Source organism: Ambystoma mexicanum, chromosome 1p (genome assembly GCF_040938575.1).
Source record: "Ambystoma mexicanum isolate Mex_15411 chromosome 1p, UKY_AmexF1_1, whole genome shotgun sequence".
NCBI classification, from domain to species: Eukaryota; Metazoa; Chordata; class Amphibia; order Caudata; family Ambystomatidae; genus Ambystoma; species Ambystoma mexicanum.
Window position 1 is genome coordinate 1,263,634,452 of NC_090921.1, and position 15,066 is coordinate 1,263,649,517.

The 15,066-nt window shown below is 47.7% G+C and overlaps 1 protein-coding gene across 1 annotated transcript in view; it reads right to left on the bottom strand.

Moving 5' to 3' along the window:
- The window catches only part of SHANK1 (SH3 and multiple ankyrin repeat domains 1), a 2,604,687-nt gene that overhangs the window by 242,152 nt on the left and 2,347,469 nt on the right, over positions 1 to 15,066 (bottom strand). Inside the window, exon 21 of the mRNA XM_069605116.1 lies at positions 13,216 to 13,272. Coding sequence (XP_069461217.1) covers positions 13,216 to 13,272 — 57 coding nt within the window. The remainder of the gene's footprint in view (positions 1 to 13,215; positions 13,273 to 15,066) is intronic.

Genomic DNA, 15,066 nt, shown 5'->3' on the forward strand with positions numbered 1-15,066 from the left:
CCTATCTAATCGACCTTCCCAGGTGCAACTGGGCCCTTTCCTCTCCTTCACCTCACTCTCTAGCTCTAGCGTCCTTCGGGGCTCTGTCTTATCGCCATGGCTCTTCAACATTTACCTTGCACCTCTGGCCCACCTGATCTCCTCCTTCTCTCCCCATTTTCAATGTAATGCTGATGACACACATCTCTCCTTAAAGCTTCCTTTCACTACCTCCTCTTCTTCCTCTCTCATTCCTGACTGTGTGACTGCTATTCAGGCATGGTGCACGGCTAATGATATCTTTCTTAATGCCAGTAAGACCGAGATCCTTCTCAATGGGACCCCTGCTCCCTTCTACCCCCTCCCCACTCACTCGCTGACCGCTCTCCTTGGGTCTCCTACCCTCGACATTTTATGAGGCTTAAAACCTTGGTGTCATCTTTGACTCCTCTCTCTCCTTCTCCCCTCACATCACAGACCTTGCCAAGAAGGCCCACTTTCAGCTTCACCTCGTCAGAGGCATTCTCACCTTTCTTACCTTCCCCCAGACACTTAATGTCTCCAGAGCTCTGGTTCTATCTAGGCTGGACTACTGAAACAGCCTCTTCCTCAATATGCCTCTTTCCTCTCTTTGCCCCCTTTCACTAATCCAGAATAGGACTGCAACACTTATCCTTGGCCTAAAGCCAAGGGACAGTATCTCTCCAGCCCTAAAATCTCTCCTCTTGCTCCCGGTGGCTGCAAAGATCAAATTGAAGACCCTCTGCATCATCCACAATGCTTTTGGAGGCTTAGGACCCCACTGCATCCAACTCTCTCTCCCTAAAAACCTACCTGCTCGAGCCCTTTAGTCTTCTAGCTCCTATTATCTGCAGTTCAGATGTTTTTCCAAGCAGAGAGTGGGGTGTAGATCTCTCTTCGGCAGGTGCCTCCCTCTGGAATGGCTTGCCTGCCTCTCTCAGACTTGAGCCGTACCTCCTTAAGTTCCAGAAGCTTCCCAAGACCCTGCTCTTCTCTAGTTCCTTCCCTCTCGCCCTCCTTTGCTAGTGCCCCATTCTGCTGCTGTGTCTGGCAGCCTGGTCCCTTATGAGTCTTATAGGGCACAAGGCCCTCCTTGACCAATCTATACCAGCAACCCCCCAAACCCGCACTGCCCTACCGGGCCCCCTTCCCCGACTAGCCTGGTGGGTTGGGCATCCATCCAGAGTCTGGTCCACCACCCTTCCTCGCACTTAGACGGTGGTCCGCCCCCAGAATCCCTTGGCATTTGTTCCCCTGGGCTCCTGCAAGCACTTGCCAAGTCGCTGGGCCCTTACTTCCTTCTCCCCCCCCTGCATTTTTGTTATACCCCCTCACCTGATCGTTCACTTACCACCCACTGCGCCCATCCGCCACTTACCCCCTGCACTTCTTGTTACTTCACTTGCACGATCCAAATGTCACAAGGCCTAGTAGGATTGTTACTGTTGTCTATCGCCCCTGTCCCCCTCCCCCTTTTTTGTCTTGTGGTGCCTGGAAACACCATTTTGCTGTATAGGGCACCTTATAAATATTCAATACATTTAAATTCATATAAAATTCTTCGGAAAGCCCCTTTGTCGTTTAAGGTTACCCTATGCAACATCCACAAGTCAGCAGCTACTGCCAACACCGTAGGGTCTAGCTCCTTGGAGTTAGCCAAGTGCTGCTAACACTATGGGGGCAAGAATCAACAATTTGATCCAGCATAACCAAATTGATCATGCCCAAAATGGTTGTTACTTTTTTTCCATCAACACACCCACATTTTAGGGAGTAATTCCCAAAGGAAAACCGTTTAACATGGTCCTCTTTTTTTCGATCTTTAATCATTTAGAAGTATTGGGAAGGAGTCTTCCCAAAGTTGTGTAGGCCTCGTTCAGTTTCACATTCTTTTCTGTCAGCAGCACTCAGTTCCATCAAGGCATGGAAACCACTCTGGGGAAGAATACTAACAAATGATACAACCTGACCTTCTGTACACACAACAGCTGTCATACACAGACACATTTAAGTACAGTTATCCAATCAATTATATCCGCATTCACATCATAAACATTCAGCAGCTCCTTAGGGATTCTAGGATGGGAAGAGGATCCAGATTTATTACTAGTTCACCTGCTAGAATCTGTTCCAATGTCTTCAGTTCTAGCTGCTAAACGCCTTCATTAGCCTCCTGTTTTTTGCAACAACCCCTTTTAACCTGCTAGTCACCCCGTTAACTGGATTTTTCCATGTTACAATGCCACAGGGCAAAATGCAGTGAAAAGGTTGTGGGGAAATGAAGGGATACCCTCCCTCCTACCCCATACTGATGTTTTCTCCAACCATCTCATGTTGTCTCCCTCCTACCACACTCACTGTTTCCCTCCTGTCACTTTCTGATGTTTACATCCTGCCGCAACAGCTGTAGTATGCGTGTCATCTTGTGTTCTAAGTCAGTGGTGGGACCCAAGCCTTAAGAAGCCACTCCACCATCTTGGATTTTCTGTCAGGGATGATTGGTACGCATGGTTTGTAGCTAACCCACATTGGCAGCCGGAGTTGCAATATGCAGTTTCAATGGTTCCGTGTTGTGAAAAAAATTACATCTTTTTTAATCTGTGTTGAGGAGAGGAAGCTTTCTTTTGACAGAGGCCGTAGATTACCCATCCAGGCCCCTAAAGGGCCAGTAACAATTTCAGGCTGCATGTCAGTGTCCACAACCCATGTGTGCAGACTTATTAAGGGTGATGAGGGGATCCTCCCCATACCATCCCCGTAGCCATCATCCACTAGCTCAGGGAAGTCACCGGCCCCTTGGTCATACCACTGGAGGTCCCCAGAATAAAGCAGGGTACTTTGTCATAGCTCCAAGATTGCAACAAGCCAAATGGAATATATTACTTGCCAGGGGTAATGTTTTTTCTGATGGATGCTACTCCCACCAATTCCTCGTCTGCATGGGTGGTTGTACAATGTAAGATTAAATAAGAGTGGCAGAAATGATGGTGGAGGTGGACTATATGCGCACCCTAGCCTTTAATTGACACACAAGGTGAACTCTATAGCCAGGTATATTTTGGACTTTACAATAATTCGAAAAACTGCTGAACGTTTAGTTGCTAAATAAGAGTGTGATCACACACACAATTTGTGTGAGAAAAGTGCTTAATGAACTTTGTGTGTTTTGTTCTTATTTTGTTTCTTTTTATGTTATCTTTCTTCACGTGTTTTCTTAATGGGGGTACCCTGTAATTACACGATGCCTAACACTTTGCAATTTATTAACATGTTGTATACGATGTGCAGTGTATAATTGAGATAAGACTAAGCCCTGACGAAGGATTGTATCCGAAATGCATTGGCCACACAGTCATTGTTTGCTGAAATAAATATAATATATTAGAGATATTTTGGTGAATTACAACCAAAATCAAGCATTAAAACTTTATTGTTTAAAGAATCATCTACAGTTTGCAAGTCATTATTTATCAAAATCACAATCAGGAAGTGGTCCACACCGAAGGCTACCCAGCATAGGTCTCCTTTCTCGAATCCTTGGGAGTAGCCATCCACAATAAATAATATTACCAAAGGTAAGCAATTTGTTCTTCTAATGGATGGCTTCATTCTGCGGATTCCTAACCTTCAGAAAGACTCCCATAGCAGTATCGCATATGGAGTGGAGGTGGGAGGGGAGCGACGATCTTTCTCTAAATCAGGTAAATCTGCAGGAATACCCTTCCAAAACTATCATCTTGAGAGCTCATAGCGTCTAGACAGTAGTGCTTAACAAAAGTGTGGACAGAGGCTCACCCACAGAGCTGTCTGGCATATATCACGGACTGTTACACCTCTCTGAAGAGCTGATGTGGCTGCCATTCTATGACAAGACTGGAGGCGAGCATTATGCTTCAACTTCTTTATTTACTACCCTTCAGCAGTTTCAACAAAACTATTTCAATCAATACCAAGAATGTTCATATGTCCATATAACTTTCACATTCCCAAAACTACAAATCCCAAAGTCTCTGTAGTCCATCTCCTTCCAGCTCAGCTATGACCACATCCTCTCCCTGAGCTCCTCCTCTTCTTGTACTGCTCTTCATGCAGATAAGTCACATTCTCTCTACCTCCCAGTTAATGTGTATATGTATTGCAGTAACATATGCCTAGATTTTGTTGGACTTTATGTAGCATAATGACTCGAGTTTGACATAGTTTCAGTGAGGAAGGAGCGCGAGCGTAGACTCTGTTAGCTCGTTGCGAGATATTGACGGCGTGTCGGCAGACGAGCGTGTCGGTTCGAGTTTTCTCTCGAGGGACTGCGTACTGTTTTGGGAACGTAGTAGGAGCTCCGGCGGCCGCCTTGGCCCCGTGCCGTATTCCCGGCACTTCAGGGGTGCCCCGGCGGGCCGTGGAGCTCCCTGAACCCGCGCTAGCCTTTCCCGGGAAGGTAGCGCATTTTTCGCTCGGGCGCTGGGCCCCTCCCTCGCGGAGGCGGGGCCAGGCGCCGAGCGCAGGCAGCTGTCAGAAAGGCTGATACGGAGCGCTCCCCCCCACTTTCGCGAGGGCGGAGCTTGCCGAGTGCCGGGCCGCGTCGCATTTATTCTGTGACACGGACCGAGACACCGGCTCCACTGTGTGATCACGCATTGGAACGACGGAGAAAGCTCGAATCCAGCCGCGCGCCGAAGCGTTTGACTTCGGTTTGTGTAAGCAGCTCCAGGAGAGAGCTGAAGGAGGAAGCGGGCAGCATCAGCTCCCGTGTGAATTTTGCTGGATACAAGCACTCGCACACGAGGCAGAAGCCTCATGAAAAACAGTCAGTGAACCGAAGCCACCTCAGGCATAAGAAATATCCCAGTAGTCCGGTGCAGCCACGAGCATAAAAAAAATAAAAATAAAAAAAAATAAAAGACCAATAAGGACCCCCATAAGGGGATAGACAGATCTTGGAAGAGCTGCCAGAAGAAAGTCCTGGACTTAGCCGGTCCCCTCGCCAAGATCATGGACCTAGCAGACAGGGTAAGGGACACGGGCGAAGAGGTGGACCCAGAGGCCCTAGCAGGTTAGACGCAACGAGCAGTTTGCCTCCTAGGTAACGCGAACTGCGCCATAGCCTCCGAGAGAAGAAGAGGACTGCTTCTGAAGATAGCTTAGTGATCTAGCATCCTACGAGGCCGGAGAGGTTGCCCAAGGTCTCCTGTTTGGGGAGACATTCGGAAAGGAAATGGGCTGTTTCGTAGGCACTTACGCCTCACTGGAGAAAGTGCAAGCATCCATACGTAAGATCTTCACACAGAGAGTTTTTGCCTGGACCGGTCGCCACAGGGGTCGCTCGACCGGTCGTCAACAAGGAGGTAGAAGACTCTCGAATCACAGAGCCCAGTATTGGGAGAACAGGCAGCAAGACACGTTCTTCCCGGCCAGAGGTCGCAACACCAGAGGGCGACGAGGAAGAGGTTTCAGACGAGGCCAAGGGTTTACACCAGGTGAGAGCGAGAGCCTATCCTCCGGTGGGAGGGAGGACATGTATGTTCTGGGGAAACTGGCGTGCGCTTTCCAGCGATGCCTGGATTTTGCAAACCGTCAGAGGTCTGCAGCTAGAGTTTATTCAGGGTCCAGTACAGACCACTATACCCCAGCGCCCGCACTTAGCGAAAGCGGAGCAAGAAGCTCTCAATACCGAACTAGGGCAGTTCGAGAAGAAAAGGGCCATAGAAAGGTGCCCCGAGGCCCCAAGCTTTATCAGCAATATGTTTCTCGTTCACAGGAAAGAGAAAGTACGTCCAGGGATCAATTTGAAGGAATTGAATGGATGGATAGTCTACCATCATTTCAAGATGGAAGGGATCCATCAGCTCAGAGACTCTCTGAGGGAGGGAGACTGGCTGACCAGGTTAGACTTGAAGGACGCCTACCTTACGATTCCAGTGCAGGAACAGTTCAGGGGATTTCTGGCTTTTTGCTGGAAGGAGCAGTTCTGGCAATTCAGGACAATGCCATTCGGGCTGGCGTCGGCGCCGTGGGCGTTCACGAAGCTGATGAAACCAGCCACCGCAGCCATACGAGAGAAAGGTGTTCGGCTGATTATATACTTGGACGACCTGTTGCTTCTCGCAGAGGATCGTCAGGCGCTGGAATATCAGACGAAGTGGTTACTAGACCTGTTGCAGTCTCTGGGGTTCCTAGTGAACACGGAAAAGTCAGATACAAAGCCGGCGCAGAGGTTAGATTTCCTCGGCTTCATCCTGGATACAAGGAAAGCCACCCTGGAGTTGCCGGCGAGGAAAATACGAGACATCAAGAGAGAGATCAGAGCATGTCTAGCGAAGAAAGTGATTTCTCTAAGAGTTCTGGCGAGAGTAGTGGGCCTCCTAGCAGCCTCCATCCAAGCCATTTTTCCAGGTCCCTTACACTACAGAGCATTACAGAGGTTGAAGATAAGACACCTACAACAAGGGTTGAGGTATCATCAATCGATACCGCTAGATCAGGAATCTATAACGGAGCTGGAATGGTGGTTACAGAATATGGACGCCTGGAAGGGGTGTGCCATATTCGGAGACCGGCCGGACCTCGTGATAGAATCAGACGCCAGTCGTCTAGGATGGGGTGCCCGGTGCAGAGAGTTGCAGACCGGAGGCAAGTGAAGTGCAGAGGAGCTCAGCCTGCACATAAACTGTCTAGAGCTCCTAGCGGGCTCTTTCGCGATAAAGACGTTCACAAGAGACAGAGTGAAGTCTTGCGTCCTGCTGAAGATGGACAACATTTCAGCAGTTCGCTACATAAACCATTTAAGAGGGACAAAGTCCAGGATGCTAGCCGAGTTAGCGAAGGACTTCTGGCATTACTGCCTAAGGACAGGGACATCAGTGACGGCGGAGTATCTGCCCGGAGAGCTGAATGTTGTAGCAGATTGGAACTCGCGATACCTCACGGACTCCAGCGATTGGAGGCTGGATCCAGCGGTGTTTCAGAGGTTGGACCAGAGATGGGGCCCTTTGCACACAGACCTGTTTGCGTCGCGCCTCAACGCCAGATACCCAGTTATTTCAGCTGGAGATTAGATACAGACGCAAAAGGTACAGACGCGTTCCTACAAGAATGGGCAGGCGGCACGCATTATGCATTCCCTCCGTTTATGATGCTGAGCAGAGTGCTGGCGAAGTGTCGGAGGGAGAGAGCGGAGCTAGTACTAGTAGCACCGTTGTGGAAAGCGCAGGTCTGGTTCCCGACGCTGATAGAACACCTGATAGATCTGCCGAGGGTCCTTCCGGAAGGAGAGAGTTTGCTCAAGGACCCAGCTGGGCAGTGTCATCCTCTGAGAGTGAGAGGGACACTCCCGCTCATCGTGTGCAGGATATCCGGAGACGATGGGAACAGCCGGGCATTTCGACGCAGGCGGCGGAACTTATTGCCGAATCCTGGGCTCCATCGACTAGGAGGAGCTACGACGCGGCTTGGGCCAGGTGGACGAATTGGTGTAGAAGGAGAGATTTTCATCCCATTTCTGCACCTATAGTAGCCATACTAAATTTCCTAGCACAACTGCTGCAGGATGGAAAAGCTTTTCACACTATTGGAGTGTACAGATCAGCGATCTCCGCAGGTCACAGTCCGATTGAATGTGTGCCAGCAGGCGAGCACCCAGCGGTATGCAGGCTTATTAGAGGGGCTAAGTTTAGAGCGCCACCAGCTCCCAAATATACAGTCTTATGGGACGTGGCGAGTGTATTGAAATTATTGGAAAGCTGGCCCGAGAGATAGATACTTGTCTCTCAAGCAGTTATCAGGCAAACTAGCGATGCTGTTATGTCTCATATCCTGTAAGAGGGTATCGGATGTTAAGGCATTAGAGATTAATAGAAGGACATTTGGACCAGAGGGGGTGACCTTTGTAGTAGTACAAAGGACTAAGTCAAGAACAGCCTCAGTGCACTATCCCTATTTCCAAATAATAACAAATGGTGTGTAGCTAGTTGCATAAAAGAATACGAAGCCAGGACGGCAGAAGTGAGAGCGACAAGTACGAATCAGCTGCTAATAGCGCGCAGGAAGCCCTTTCAGGCGGTGAAGGCCGATACCATAGCGAGATGGCTTAAAGAGGTGATGCTAGCAGCAGGTATTGATTTGCGGCAGTATGGGGCGCATTCAGTGAGAGGGGCCATGGCGTCTAAAGCATACAGGACGGGAGTTCCATTGCAGGATATTATTGCAGCTGCTGACTGGGCAAATGATCGGACCTTCAGGGAATTTTATTTTAAACCACCTGAGAGTTTAGCGAGTACAGTGTTGGGACAGCTTTGAACAAGCATAATGCTCGCCTCCAGTCTTGTCATAGAATAAAGATTACCCCTGCTAACTGCGCAGGGAGTATTAATTCTATTAAAGACTAGGAGGCGAGCATTAGTTCCCACCCTCAACTGTTTGATAATCATATTGTATTGTAATGATGTGTGGATATGATGACAAACTAGATTCCACCCTGATGTTAGGTTTATGTTTTCTCTAGGGGAAGAGCAGAAGAACAATTGAAGGGTGATCTAGAAGGAAAGGCGTGTGTTCAGCCGTTATGAAGTTAATTGTTGGAGTTCAAGAAGTCCTTGCTCGGTTGGCGGGACGAGAAAGTTTGGTTACAGGACATTCAGAGCACGTGAAAGAGAGGAGGAGCTAAGGGACAGGATGTGGTCATAGCTGAGCTGGAAGGAGATGGACTACAGAGACTTTGGGATTTGTAGTTTTGGGAATGTGAAAGTTATATGGACATATGAACATTCTTGGTATTGATTGAAATAGTGTTGTTGAAACTGCTGAAGGGTAGTAAATAAAGAAGTTGAAGCATAATGCTCGCCTCCTAGTCTTTAATAGAATTAATACTCCCTGCGCAGTTAGCAGGGGTAATCTTTATTCCTCTCACAGAATGTGCTCCTAACCTGACCTACATTTCCATATGAGCTAGTTAGTAGCATTCAGTAATGCAAAAAATGAGCCATGTGGAAATTGTTAGTTTAGTTACAGCCGAAACAGCCTTAGGGCCTGCATAGGCAACAAAGAACTTGTCATCATTCCTTAATTCTCTTAACCTGGAGATGTAAAAGCAGAAATCCCTCTTGGAGTCCAGTCAATGTAGCCCATTCTGGATGGGTGGGTGACAGATAGAAAACTGGAGGTTCAGTCTTTTGGACAAGGAAAAACTATGATATTACCTTAAGTATAAAACAAGTTTGCATGGTAGCATTAGATGCTGAAAAAGCAAGGTAAGGGGCCTTTACTGAAAGAGGCTGAAGCTCACTCACACTCCTGGTATATGTAACTGCTGTTGAAGAAATTTCTTTCCGGGTCAACAATCTGATTGCACATGAATGCCTCATTTCGAAAGGATCAGCCATCAGGAATGTCAGAACCAGATTTAAATTGCATGATAGTAAGATGAATTGCCTCGGTGGGAACATATTTACTAAACCCCACATGAACTGCACAACTATGGGGATTCCAAAGATGTAGCCCAGCTCAGGAGTTCTGTTGAAAACAGAAATGGAAGCCAGATATCCTTTCAACATGCCAATCTGCAATCCTTGTCTAGCAATTGACAGGGGAAACTGGAGGACTGATGCATTGGGGCAAACAGTGGGGCCCAGATCATTCTCCCTACACAAGGTACGACATATTTTCCAATGTCAGTTGTGAATGGCCTTGGAAGCTTACCTGCGAGCAGAGGTGAGAACCTCCGCAACTTCTTCAGATAGATCCCAATCCCTGTATTTTAGCCTCTCAAGAACCGAGCATGGAAATTCCAAACACTGAGGATGAGATGAGGGACCCACCCCTCCGACTAAGACATGAGATATTCTCTCATCAGGAGGGTTCGAGGAGTGGAGATGGCCATTTCTAGAAGGTCTGCATATCACGTCTTAGGCGCCCAGTCCGGAGCAATCAGATTCCCCATGGTTTGGAACCTCTGTAACCTCCTGAGAACCTTTAGTATGACAGGAATCAGTGAGAGCGCGTAGAAAAGTTTACAGTTCCATTCACCTATGAACACATCTCCAAGTGCCCCACTCGGGGGAAATTCCTTGGAACAGAACTGCTGATACTTCCTATTGGCACAGGTTGCAAACAAATTTATCTTAGGGGTTCGCCAGAGGTTGAAGATTCACACTAGAATCTCTTGGCACAACCCCCCTTGTGGGAGACCTCACTCTGCATTGCCAGAGCATCCATCAACACATTTTCCTTCCCGGACAGATGGGCTACCGGCAAGGAAACATGGCTCACTAACGCTTAAAACCACATTTGCATTGGCTCTTTGCAAAGGTGCAGTGAGGCCAGACACCACTCTAACTGAGGTAGTGCATGACTAGTGTGTTGTCCATCAGGATCAAGACAGTTTTCCCCCTAATTGAAGGCAAATAGGCTTTTAGAGACAGACTGATTGCTCACAGCTCCAGCAGATTGATGTGATTTCTCGACACTGTCAAGGACCCCGTCCACTCTCCTATCTTTCTGGTGAGTGCCCCGGCCTTTCAAGAAGGCATCTCTGATCAGCGTTTCCGCCGACAATGGTTGCCAGAATTGCTCCTCTGGCTTCATGTTGCTCTCTTGTGATCACCAAATTAGGTCCTGAGCCAGCCGGTTCGAAACTTGCAGTTGATCCACCATGCTCCCCACTGCTGGGACCAGTGGGACCTGAGTGACCACTGGAGTGTCCTCATCCAGAGGTGGGCCGGAGGCACCAAGAAAATGCAGGACACCATCAGGCCTAAAAAGACACAGGAAGGCTAGGGTTTACACTGTCTGAGAGTTCTGGGGTACTCTGACCATCTGATCAATGTTTTTCACCCCGTCCAAGGGGAGGGGGCAGGGGGAATGAGTCTTCCCCGAGAGAGAATCTAACAGAGCTCCAATGAAAAGCAGCACCTGAGAAAGTGTCACCTAAGATTTCTTGAAGTTCAGTGAGAAGCCCATTGTGTGCGAAGTGACATGTGCTATATAGATGTGTCATTCCAGTTCTGGGGACCTGGCTTGGCTATCTTTTTTGACAGATCTTTGTTTGCAATCAGTACTGAGCATGGTGTTCACCATAGGAACATGATTGGGTCAACGACCTCCGGGTTCAATAGGGATTGACTTCCATTTGAGTCCCTCTGTCCATGATGGCAGTTAAACTGTATTGCTGTACTTGCCTGGATGGAGCTCCGAGTCCCAAGGAATCCACCACCTTTTGAATCGGGACCCAAAAAGCTGCATCCTGATGCTCATAAGGACACGACTCTTGTAATTTCGAGGATGGGGCATGTCAAGGCCACTCGTGTCTCTGAGATCTGAAGCTAAATCGATCAGATCTGGTTCACAAAGAATGGGATTGTTTGAGTTGAGGGGTATTGGGTCTGTCTGAGCTACCCCTTTCCCCAGCGGCTCGAGTCCAAAGGGTATCTGGCCAACTTCTTCATTGAATACCATTGGCATGGTCTGGAAATATCAATCACTTGAAAACAGCGCATATTGGCTTGAGTCAGATAGCAATGGGAGAAAATCTGATCTGCCTTTTGTTTTGGTGCAGAGATTCTGTCGGTTTTGGCATAGATGCCTCGAGCACCATTTTTTCTTTAATGCGGGGTCCGAGCCCTGAGGCTTATGAATGCTCTGCTGGCTTGATTGTTTAAGTTGAGGTCGAGGACATTTTAAGGATTTGCTTTCTAAACTTTTCACACTCCTCGGCTCTGGCCACTATTATGTAAATAACATGTTCTGGAGAACTCGAGGATGCGGTATCGCTTTCTCCCCTTCAGGATCAGTGTCTTCTTTTCTTTTTGTGTGAAAAGGAATGGGACGAATGTCCCGTGTCGCCTTGCGAGAGGCTGGTGATTTTTTGTGTGTTTTAAGGCACCATTCCTTTTCTCTGGGAAGGCCTTTCTCATTTGTCAAAGCCCTGACACCCTCACCTCCCCCAACAATCAGCTTCTGGAAGGGGATTCATGTGATTTTGGGGGACAGCTTATCAACAGTTTGGACGCCCATTCTCTGAGTGCTTTTGGGTTCATTGACTGGCAGGAGCTTCAGTCCGAGATGAAACACAATACAGAAATGGTATGGAGATCGTTAATGGACATCTTTGAACTGCAGTCACTGCAGCGCTTGACTCCCAAAACCTTTGAGATGGACATAATGTTGCAGTTTAAATTTTTTTCTGAGGGAAAGAGAAGCATTCTGAAACAGTGTGCTGATCGTGCGGACAAAAGGAACTGAGGTCACAGGGCGTTGTGCCTCCTTTTTGTAAAGAAGAATCGAGTAGTGGGCCTGTGGACGAAGTCAACACCAACGGGCAAGACATGCTCTGCTGAGGTATTAAAATTTCATGATGCCAGCAGTGTTGGCGACTTATATCTGAAGATGATGAATCCGTGGGAGGATGGCATCCATTAGAAGTGGAACTTTTTCCTTCCCCATTTCACTTCCTATAACATGAGATCTTTCTGGGCTCATCCATTTGCCCTCTACTCTTCAGCACCTACATGTGCCCTCATCAGAGGTTTTGAATTGAATTTCCGAAAGCATGTGAACAAAACTCAATTAGTTATACGCTATGCCTTGCATCATGCAGTTCAACATGAGCCCTCTACGCTGCAACTCTTCCAAATTAGTGTAAAGCTAATCATGGAAATGCACAGAAATCAGAAATTCTCACTGTAGATCTACAGAACCAACCTTACACTTCCTGGGTCCAGCAAAACGGGATTGGCTCCCATTCCCACAACCTCCACCAGAAACCTAGGAGTCATCATCAATAACAAGCCCTTTGCTGACTAACCAATCAATATTGAAAGTATTGCACCCATACACGCTGGATAGTATTCAATTATGCAACCCAGCTAGTAAACCTAATTTCTCAGATACTTATAGTCTCCAATTTCTTTACTTCTTGAAATTAACAAAATTGAAGCCTCAGTTCGGAGTACAAGCCCCAAAGATGTGTAATGTCTGATTGGTATAAATTGCAGGCAGAAGACAACTTGACGATGTTCCACAGGTGGCTAAAGATTCAAATCTTCAGGGCCACCTACTGAATCCCTAGTTATCTGGCTTTTGCCACACTGTCATACATCTAGTCTCCCCACCCTGACTCCTTCCGCTCTTAATCAAGCTTAGTTTACATGGATGCACAATAAATGACAATAAATAAATATATACATATTGTATATTAAATGGTACACAAAAACACTAGTTTCTTACTTAGTGCCATTTGGTACACTGTCCTTTTCTTCTCAGTCGTCTGCGCTGGGTCCAAATCTAGAACGAAAATATTTTTGAAAAGCATGTCAAACTGGGATACAACCCTAGCTCTGTCTTCAAACAGTTCAATACCTAAAACAATGAATCAAGAGCCATGCAGCACTAAAAAATGAGGGCCAGCATTCACGGCAATACATCAACACTGATCAGGGTCGGTGCAAGGAATTTTGCCACCCTAGGCAAACTGTCAGATTGCCGCCCCCCACTCCAGATCCTGCTGTTCTCAATCATCCATCCTCCCCCCACCCCACAGCATTGTGTTCACGAGGTGTGTATTGCCCTGCAGGAGGGGCTGACTTTTAGGCCAGCATGCATAAAAAGAAATCAACAAACGAATTTGGGGCAGCTCAAAACAGCAGCTCCAGGTCCCCTGCCAGATTTGGCGCCATACACCAAAACAAAAGAAACGAGCATTGGCGATGCCAATGGTTTGGGCCTTTTTGTTGACATGGTAAAGGCATTTGCCAGGCACTGCCGTAGTGGTATAAACTAACCATTGATGGTAGCAGGTGCAAATGGTGCGGGTATCTGGGCATATAAATGCAGTGCCTGGCAAATGCCTAATACCTATATACAAGTCAAAATTGTTGGCTTTGCCAAGGCTTGTTTTTAATAGGACTTCAGGGAATGACAGCATAGTGCTTATATATCGAGTGGCTGTAGGCAGGCCTGGTAAGACATTTTTATTATATCAATAGTGCACGTACAGCTCAAATTAAGTGAATAACTCTCAGAAGACTGCTTTGAAAAAACATTTGCAGGAACTACAAATACAAAGTTGTATGGTAAGGCTTGAGTAAAGCACGCTCAAAGACATGGCATGGTAATGTTTATTTATAAAGCGCTTATACACAAGGCAAGTGTTTCAAAGTGCTCAAGGAGGGTGGGAACATGGGGACAAAACAACAGTCGTTCGGAGCCCTTGAGAAATTCTCAGACGATAATAGTCTGCACAGGGAGAGTAAGTGAAAATAACACAATTAACAGTTGAGACACAGCAAATAGGTCTGACGACGATTCTGTAGTTTTACCAAGTGCAATTACGGGGGGCAGACAGGGGAGAACAGACAGACGATCTTCAAACACGGTGCATTCGGATTGTGCAAGTGCACAGACGATTATGGGGTGGGGGGTCCAAGTGCACCCAGTCGGTGGAGACAAGGGTAAGTGTAGAGAGAGCCACTCTCTTGAGTCATTTCTCAAGGGCAGTGAGGGTGGGGTGAGTTCAGGGCCCTGAGGCAAGTGCGAGAGAGGACTGGTGGGTTGCCAGGGACCTCGGAGAATCTGAGGTACACCAGGTGGCCAGTCAGCAAGCTGTACGGAAAATTAGGGAGAGAGGGACAGGGCAGAAACCTAGGTTAGCTGGGTAGAGGGAGAGAGATGGAAGAGGAGAAGAGGAAGGTCTTGAGGAGTTTCCGGAACCTAAGGAGATCAGGCTCAAGATGCAGGGTGGCAGGGAGGCTATTTCAGAGGGAGGCCCCTGCTGAGGATAAGGATCTCCATCCAAATCTCTGCTTGGAGAACCGGCTCACTCGAAGAAGGTTGGAGGTAGATGAGCAGAGGATTCGGGAGGGACAGTATTTAGGTAGGCAACTTTGACGATAGGTAGGTCCAAGGCTCCAGAAAGCCTTGTGGACAATGCAGAGGATCTTGAACTTGATCCTTGCAGCCAATGGGAGCCACTGAAGGGATTTCAGTGCCAGAGAGATGCGGCCCCTGGTCTTGAGGCCAAGCAGAAGTCTTGCGGTTCTGTTCTGGATGAGTTACAGAGGGCGCAGGGCAGAAGCAGGC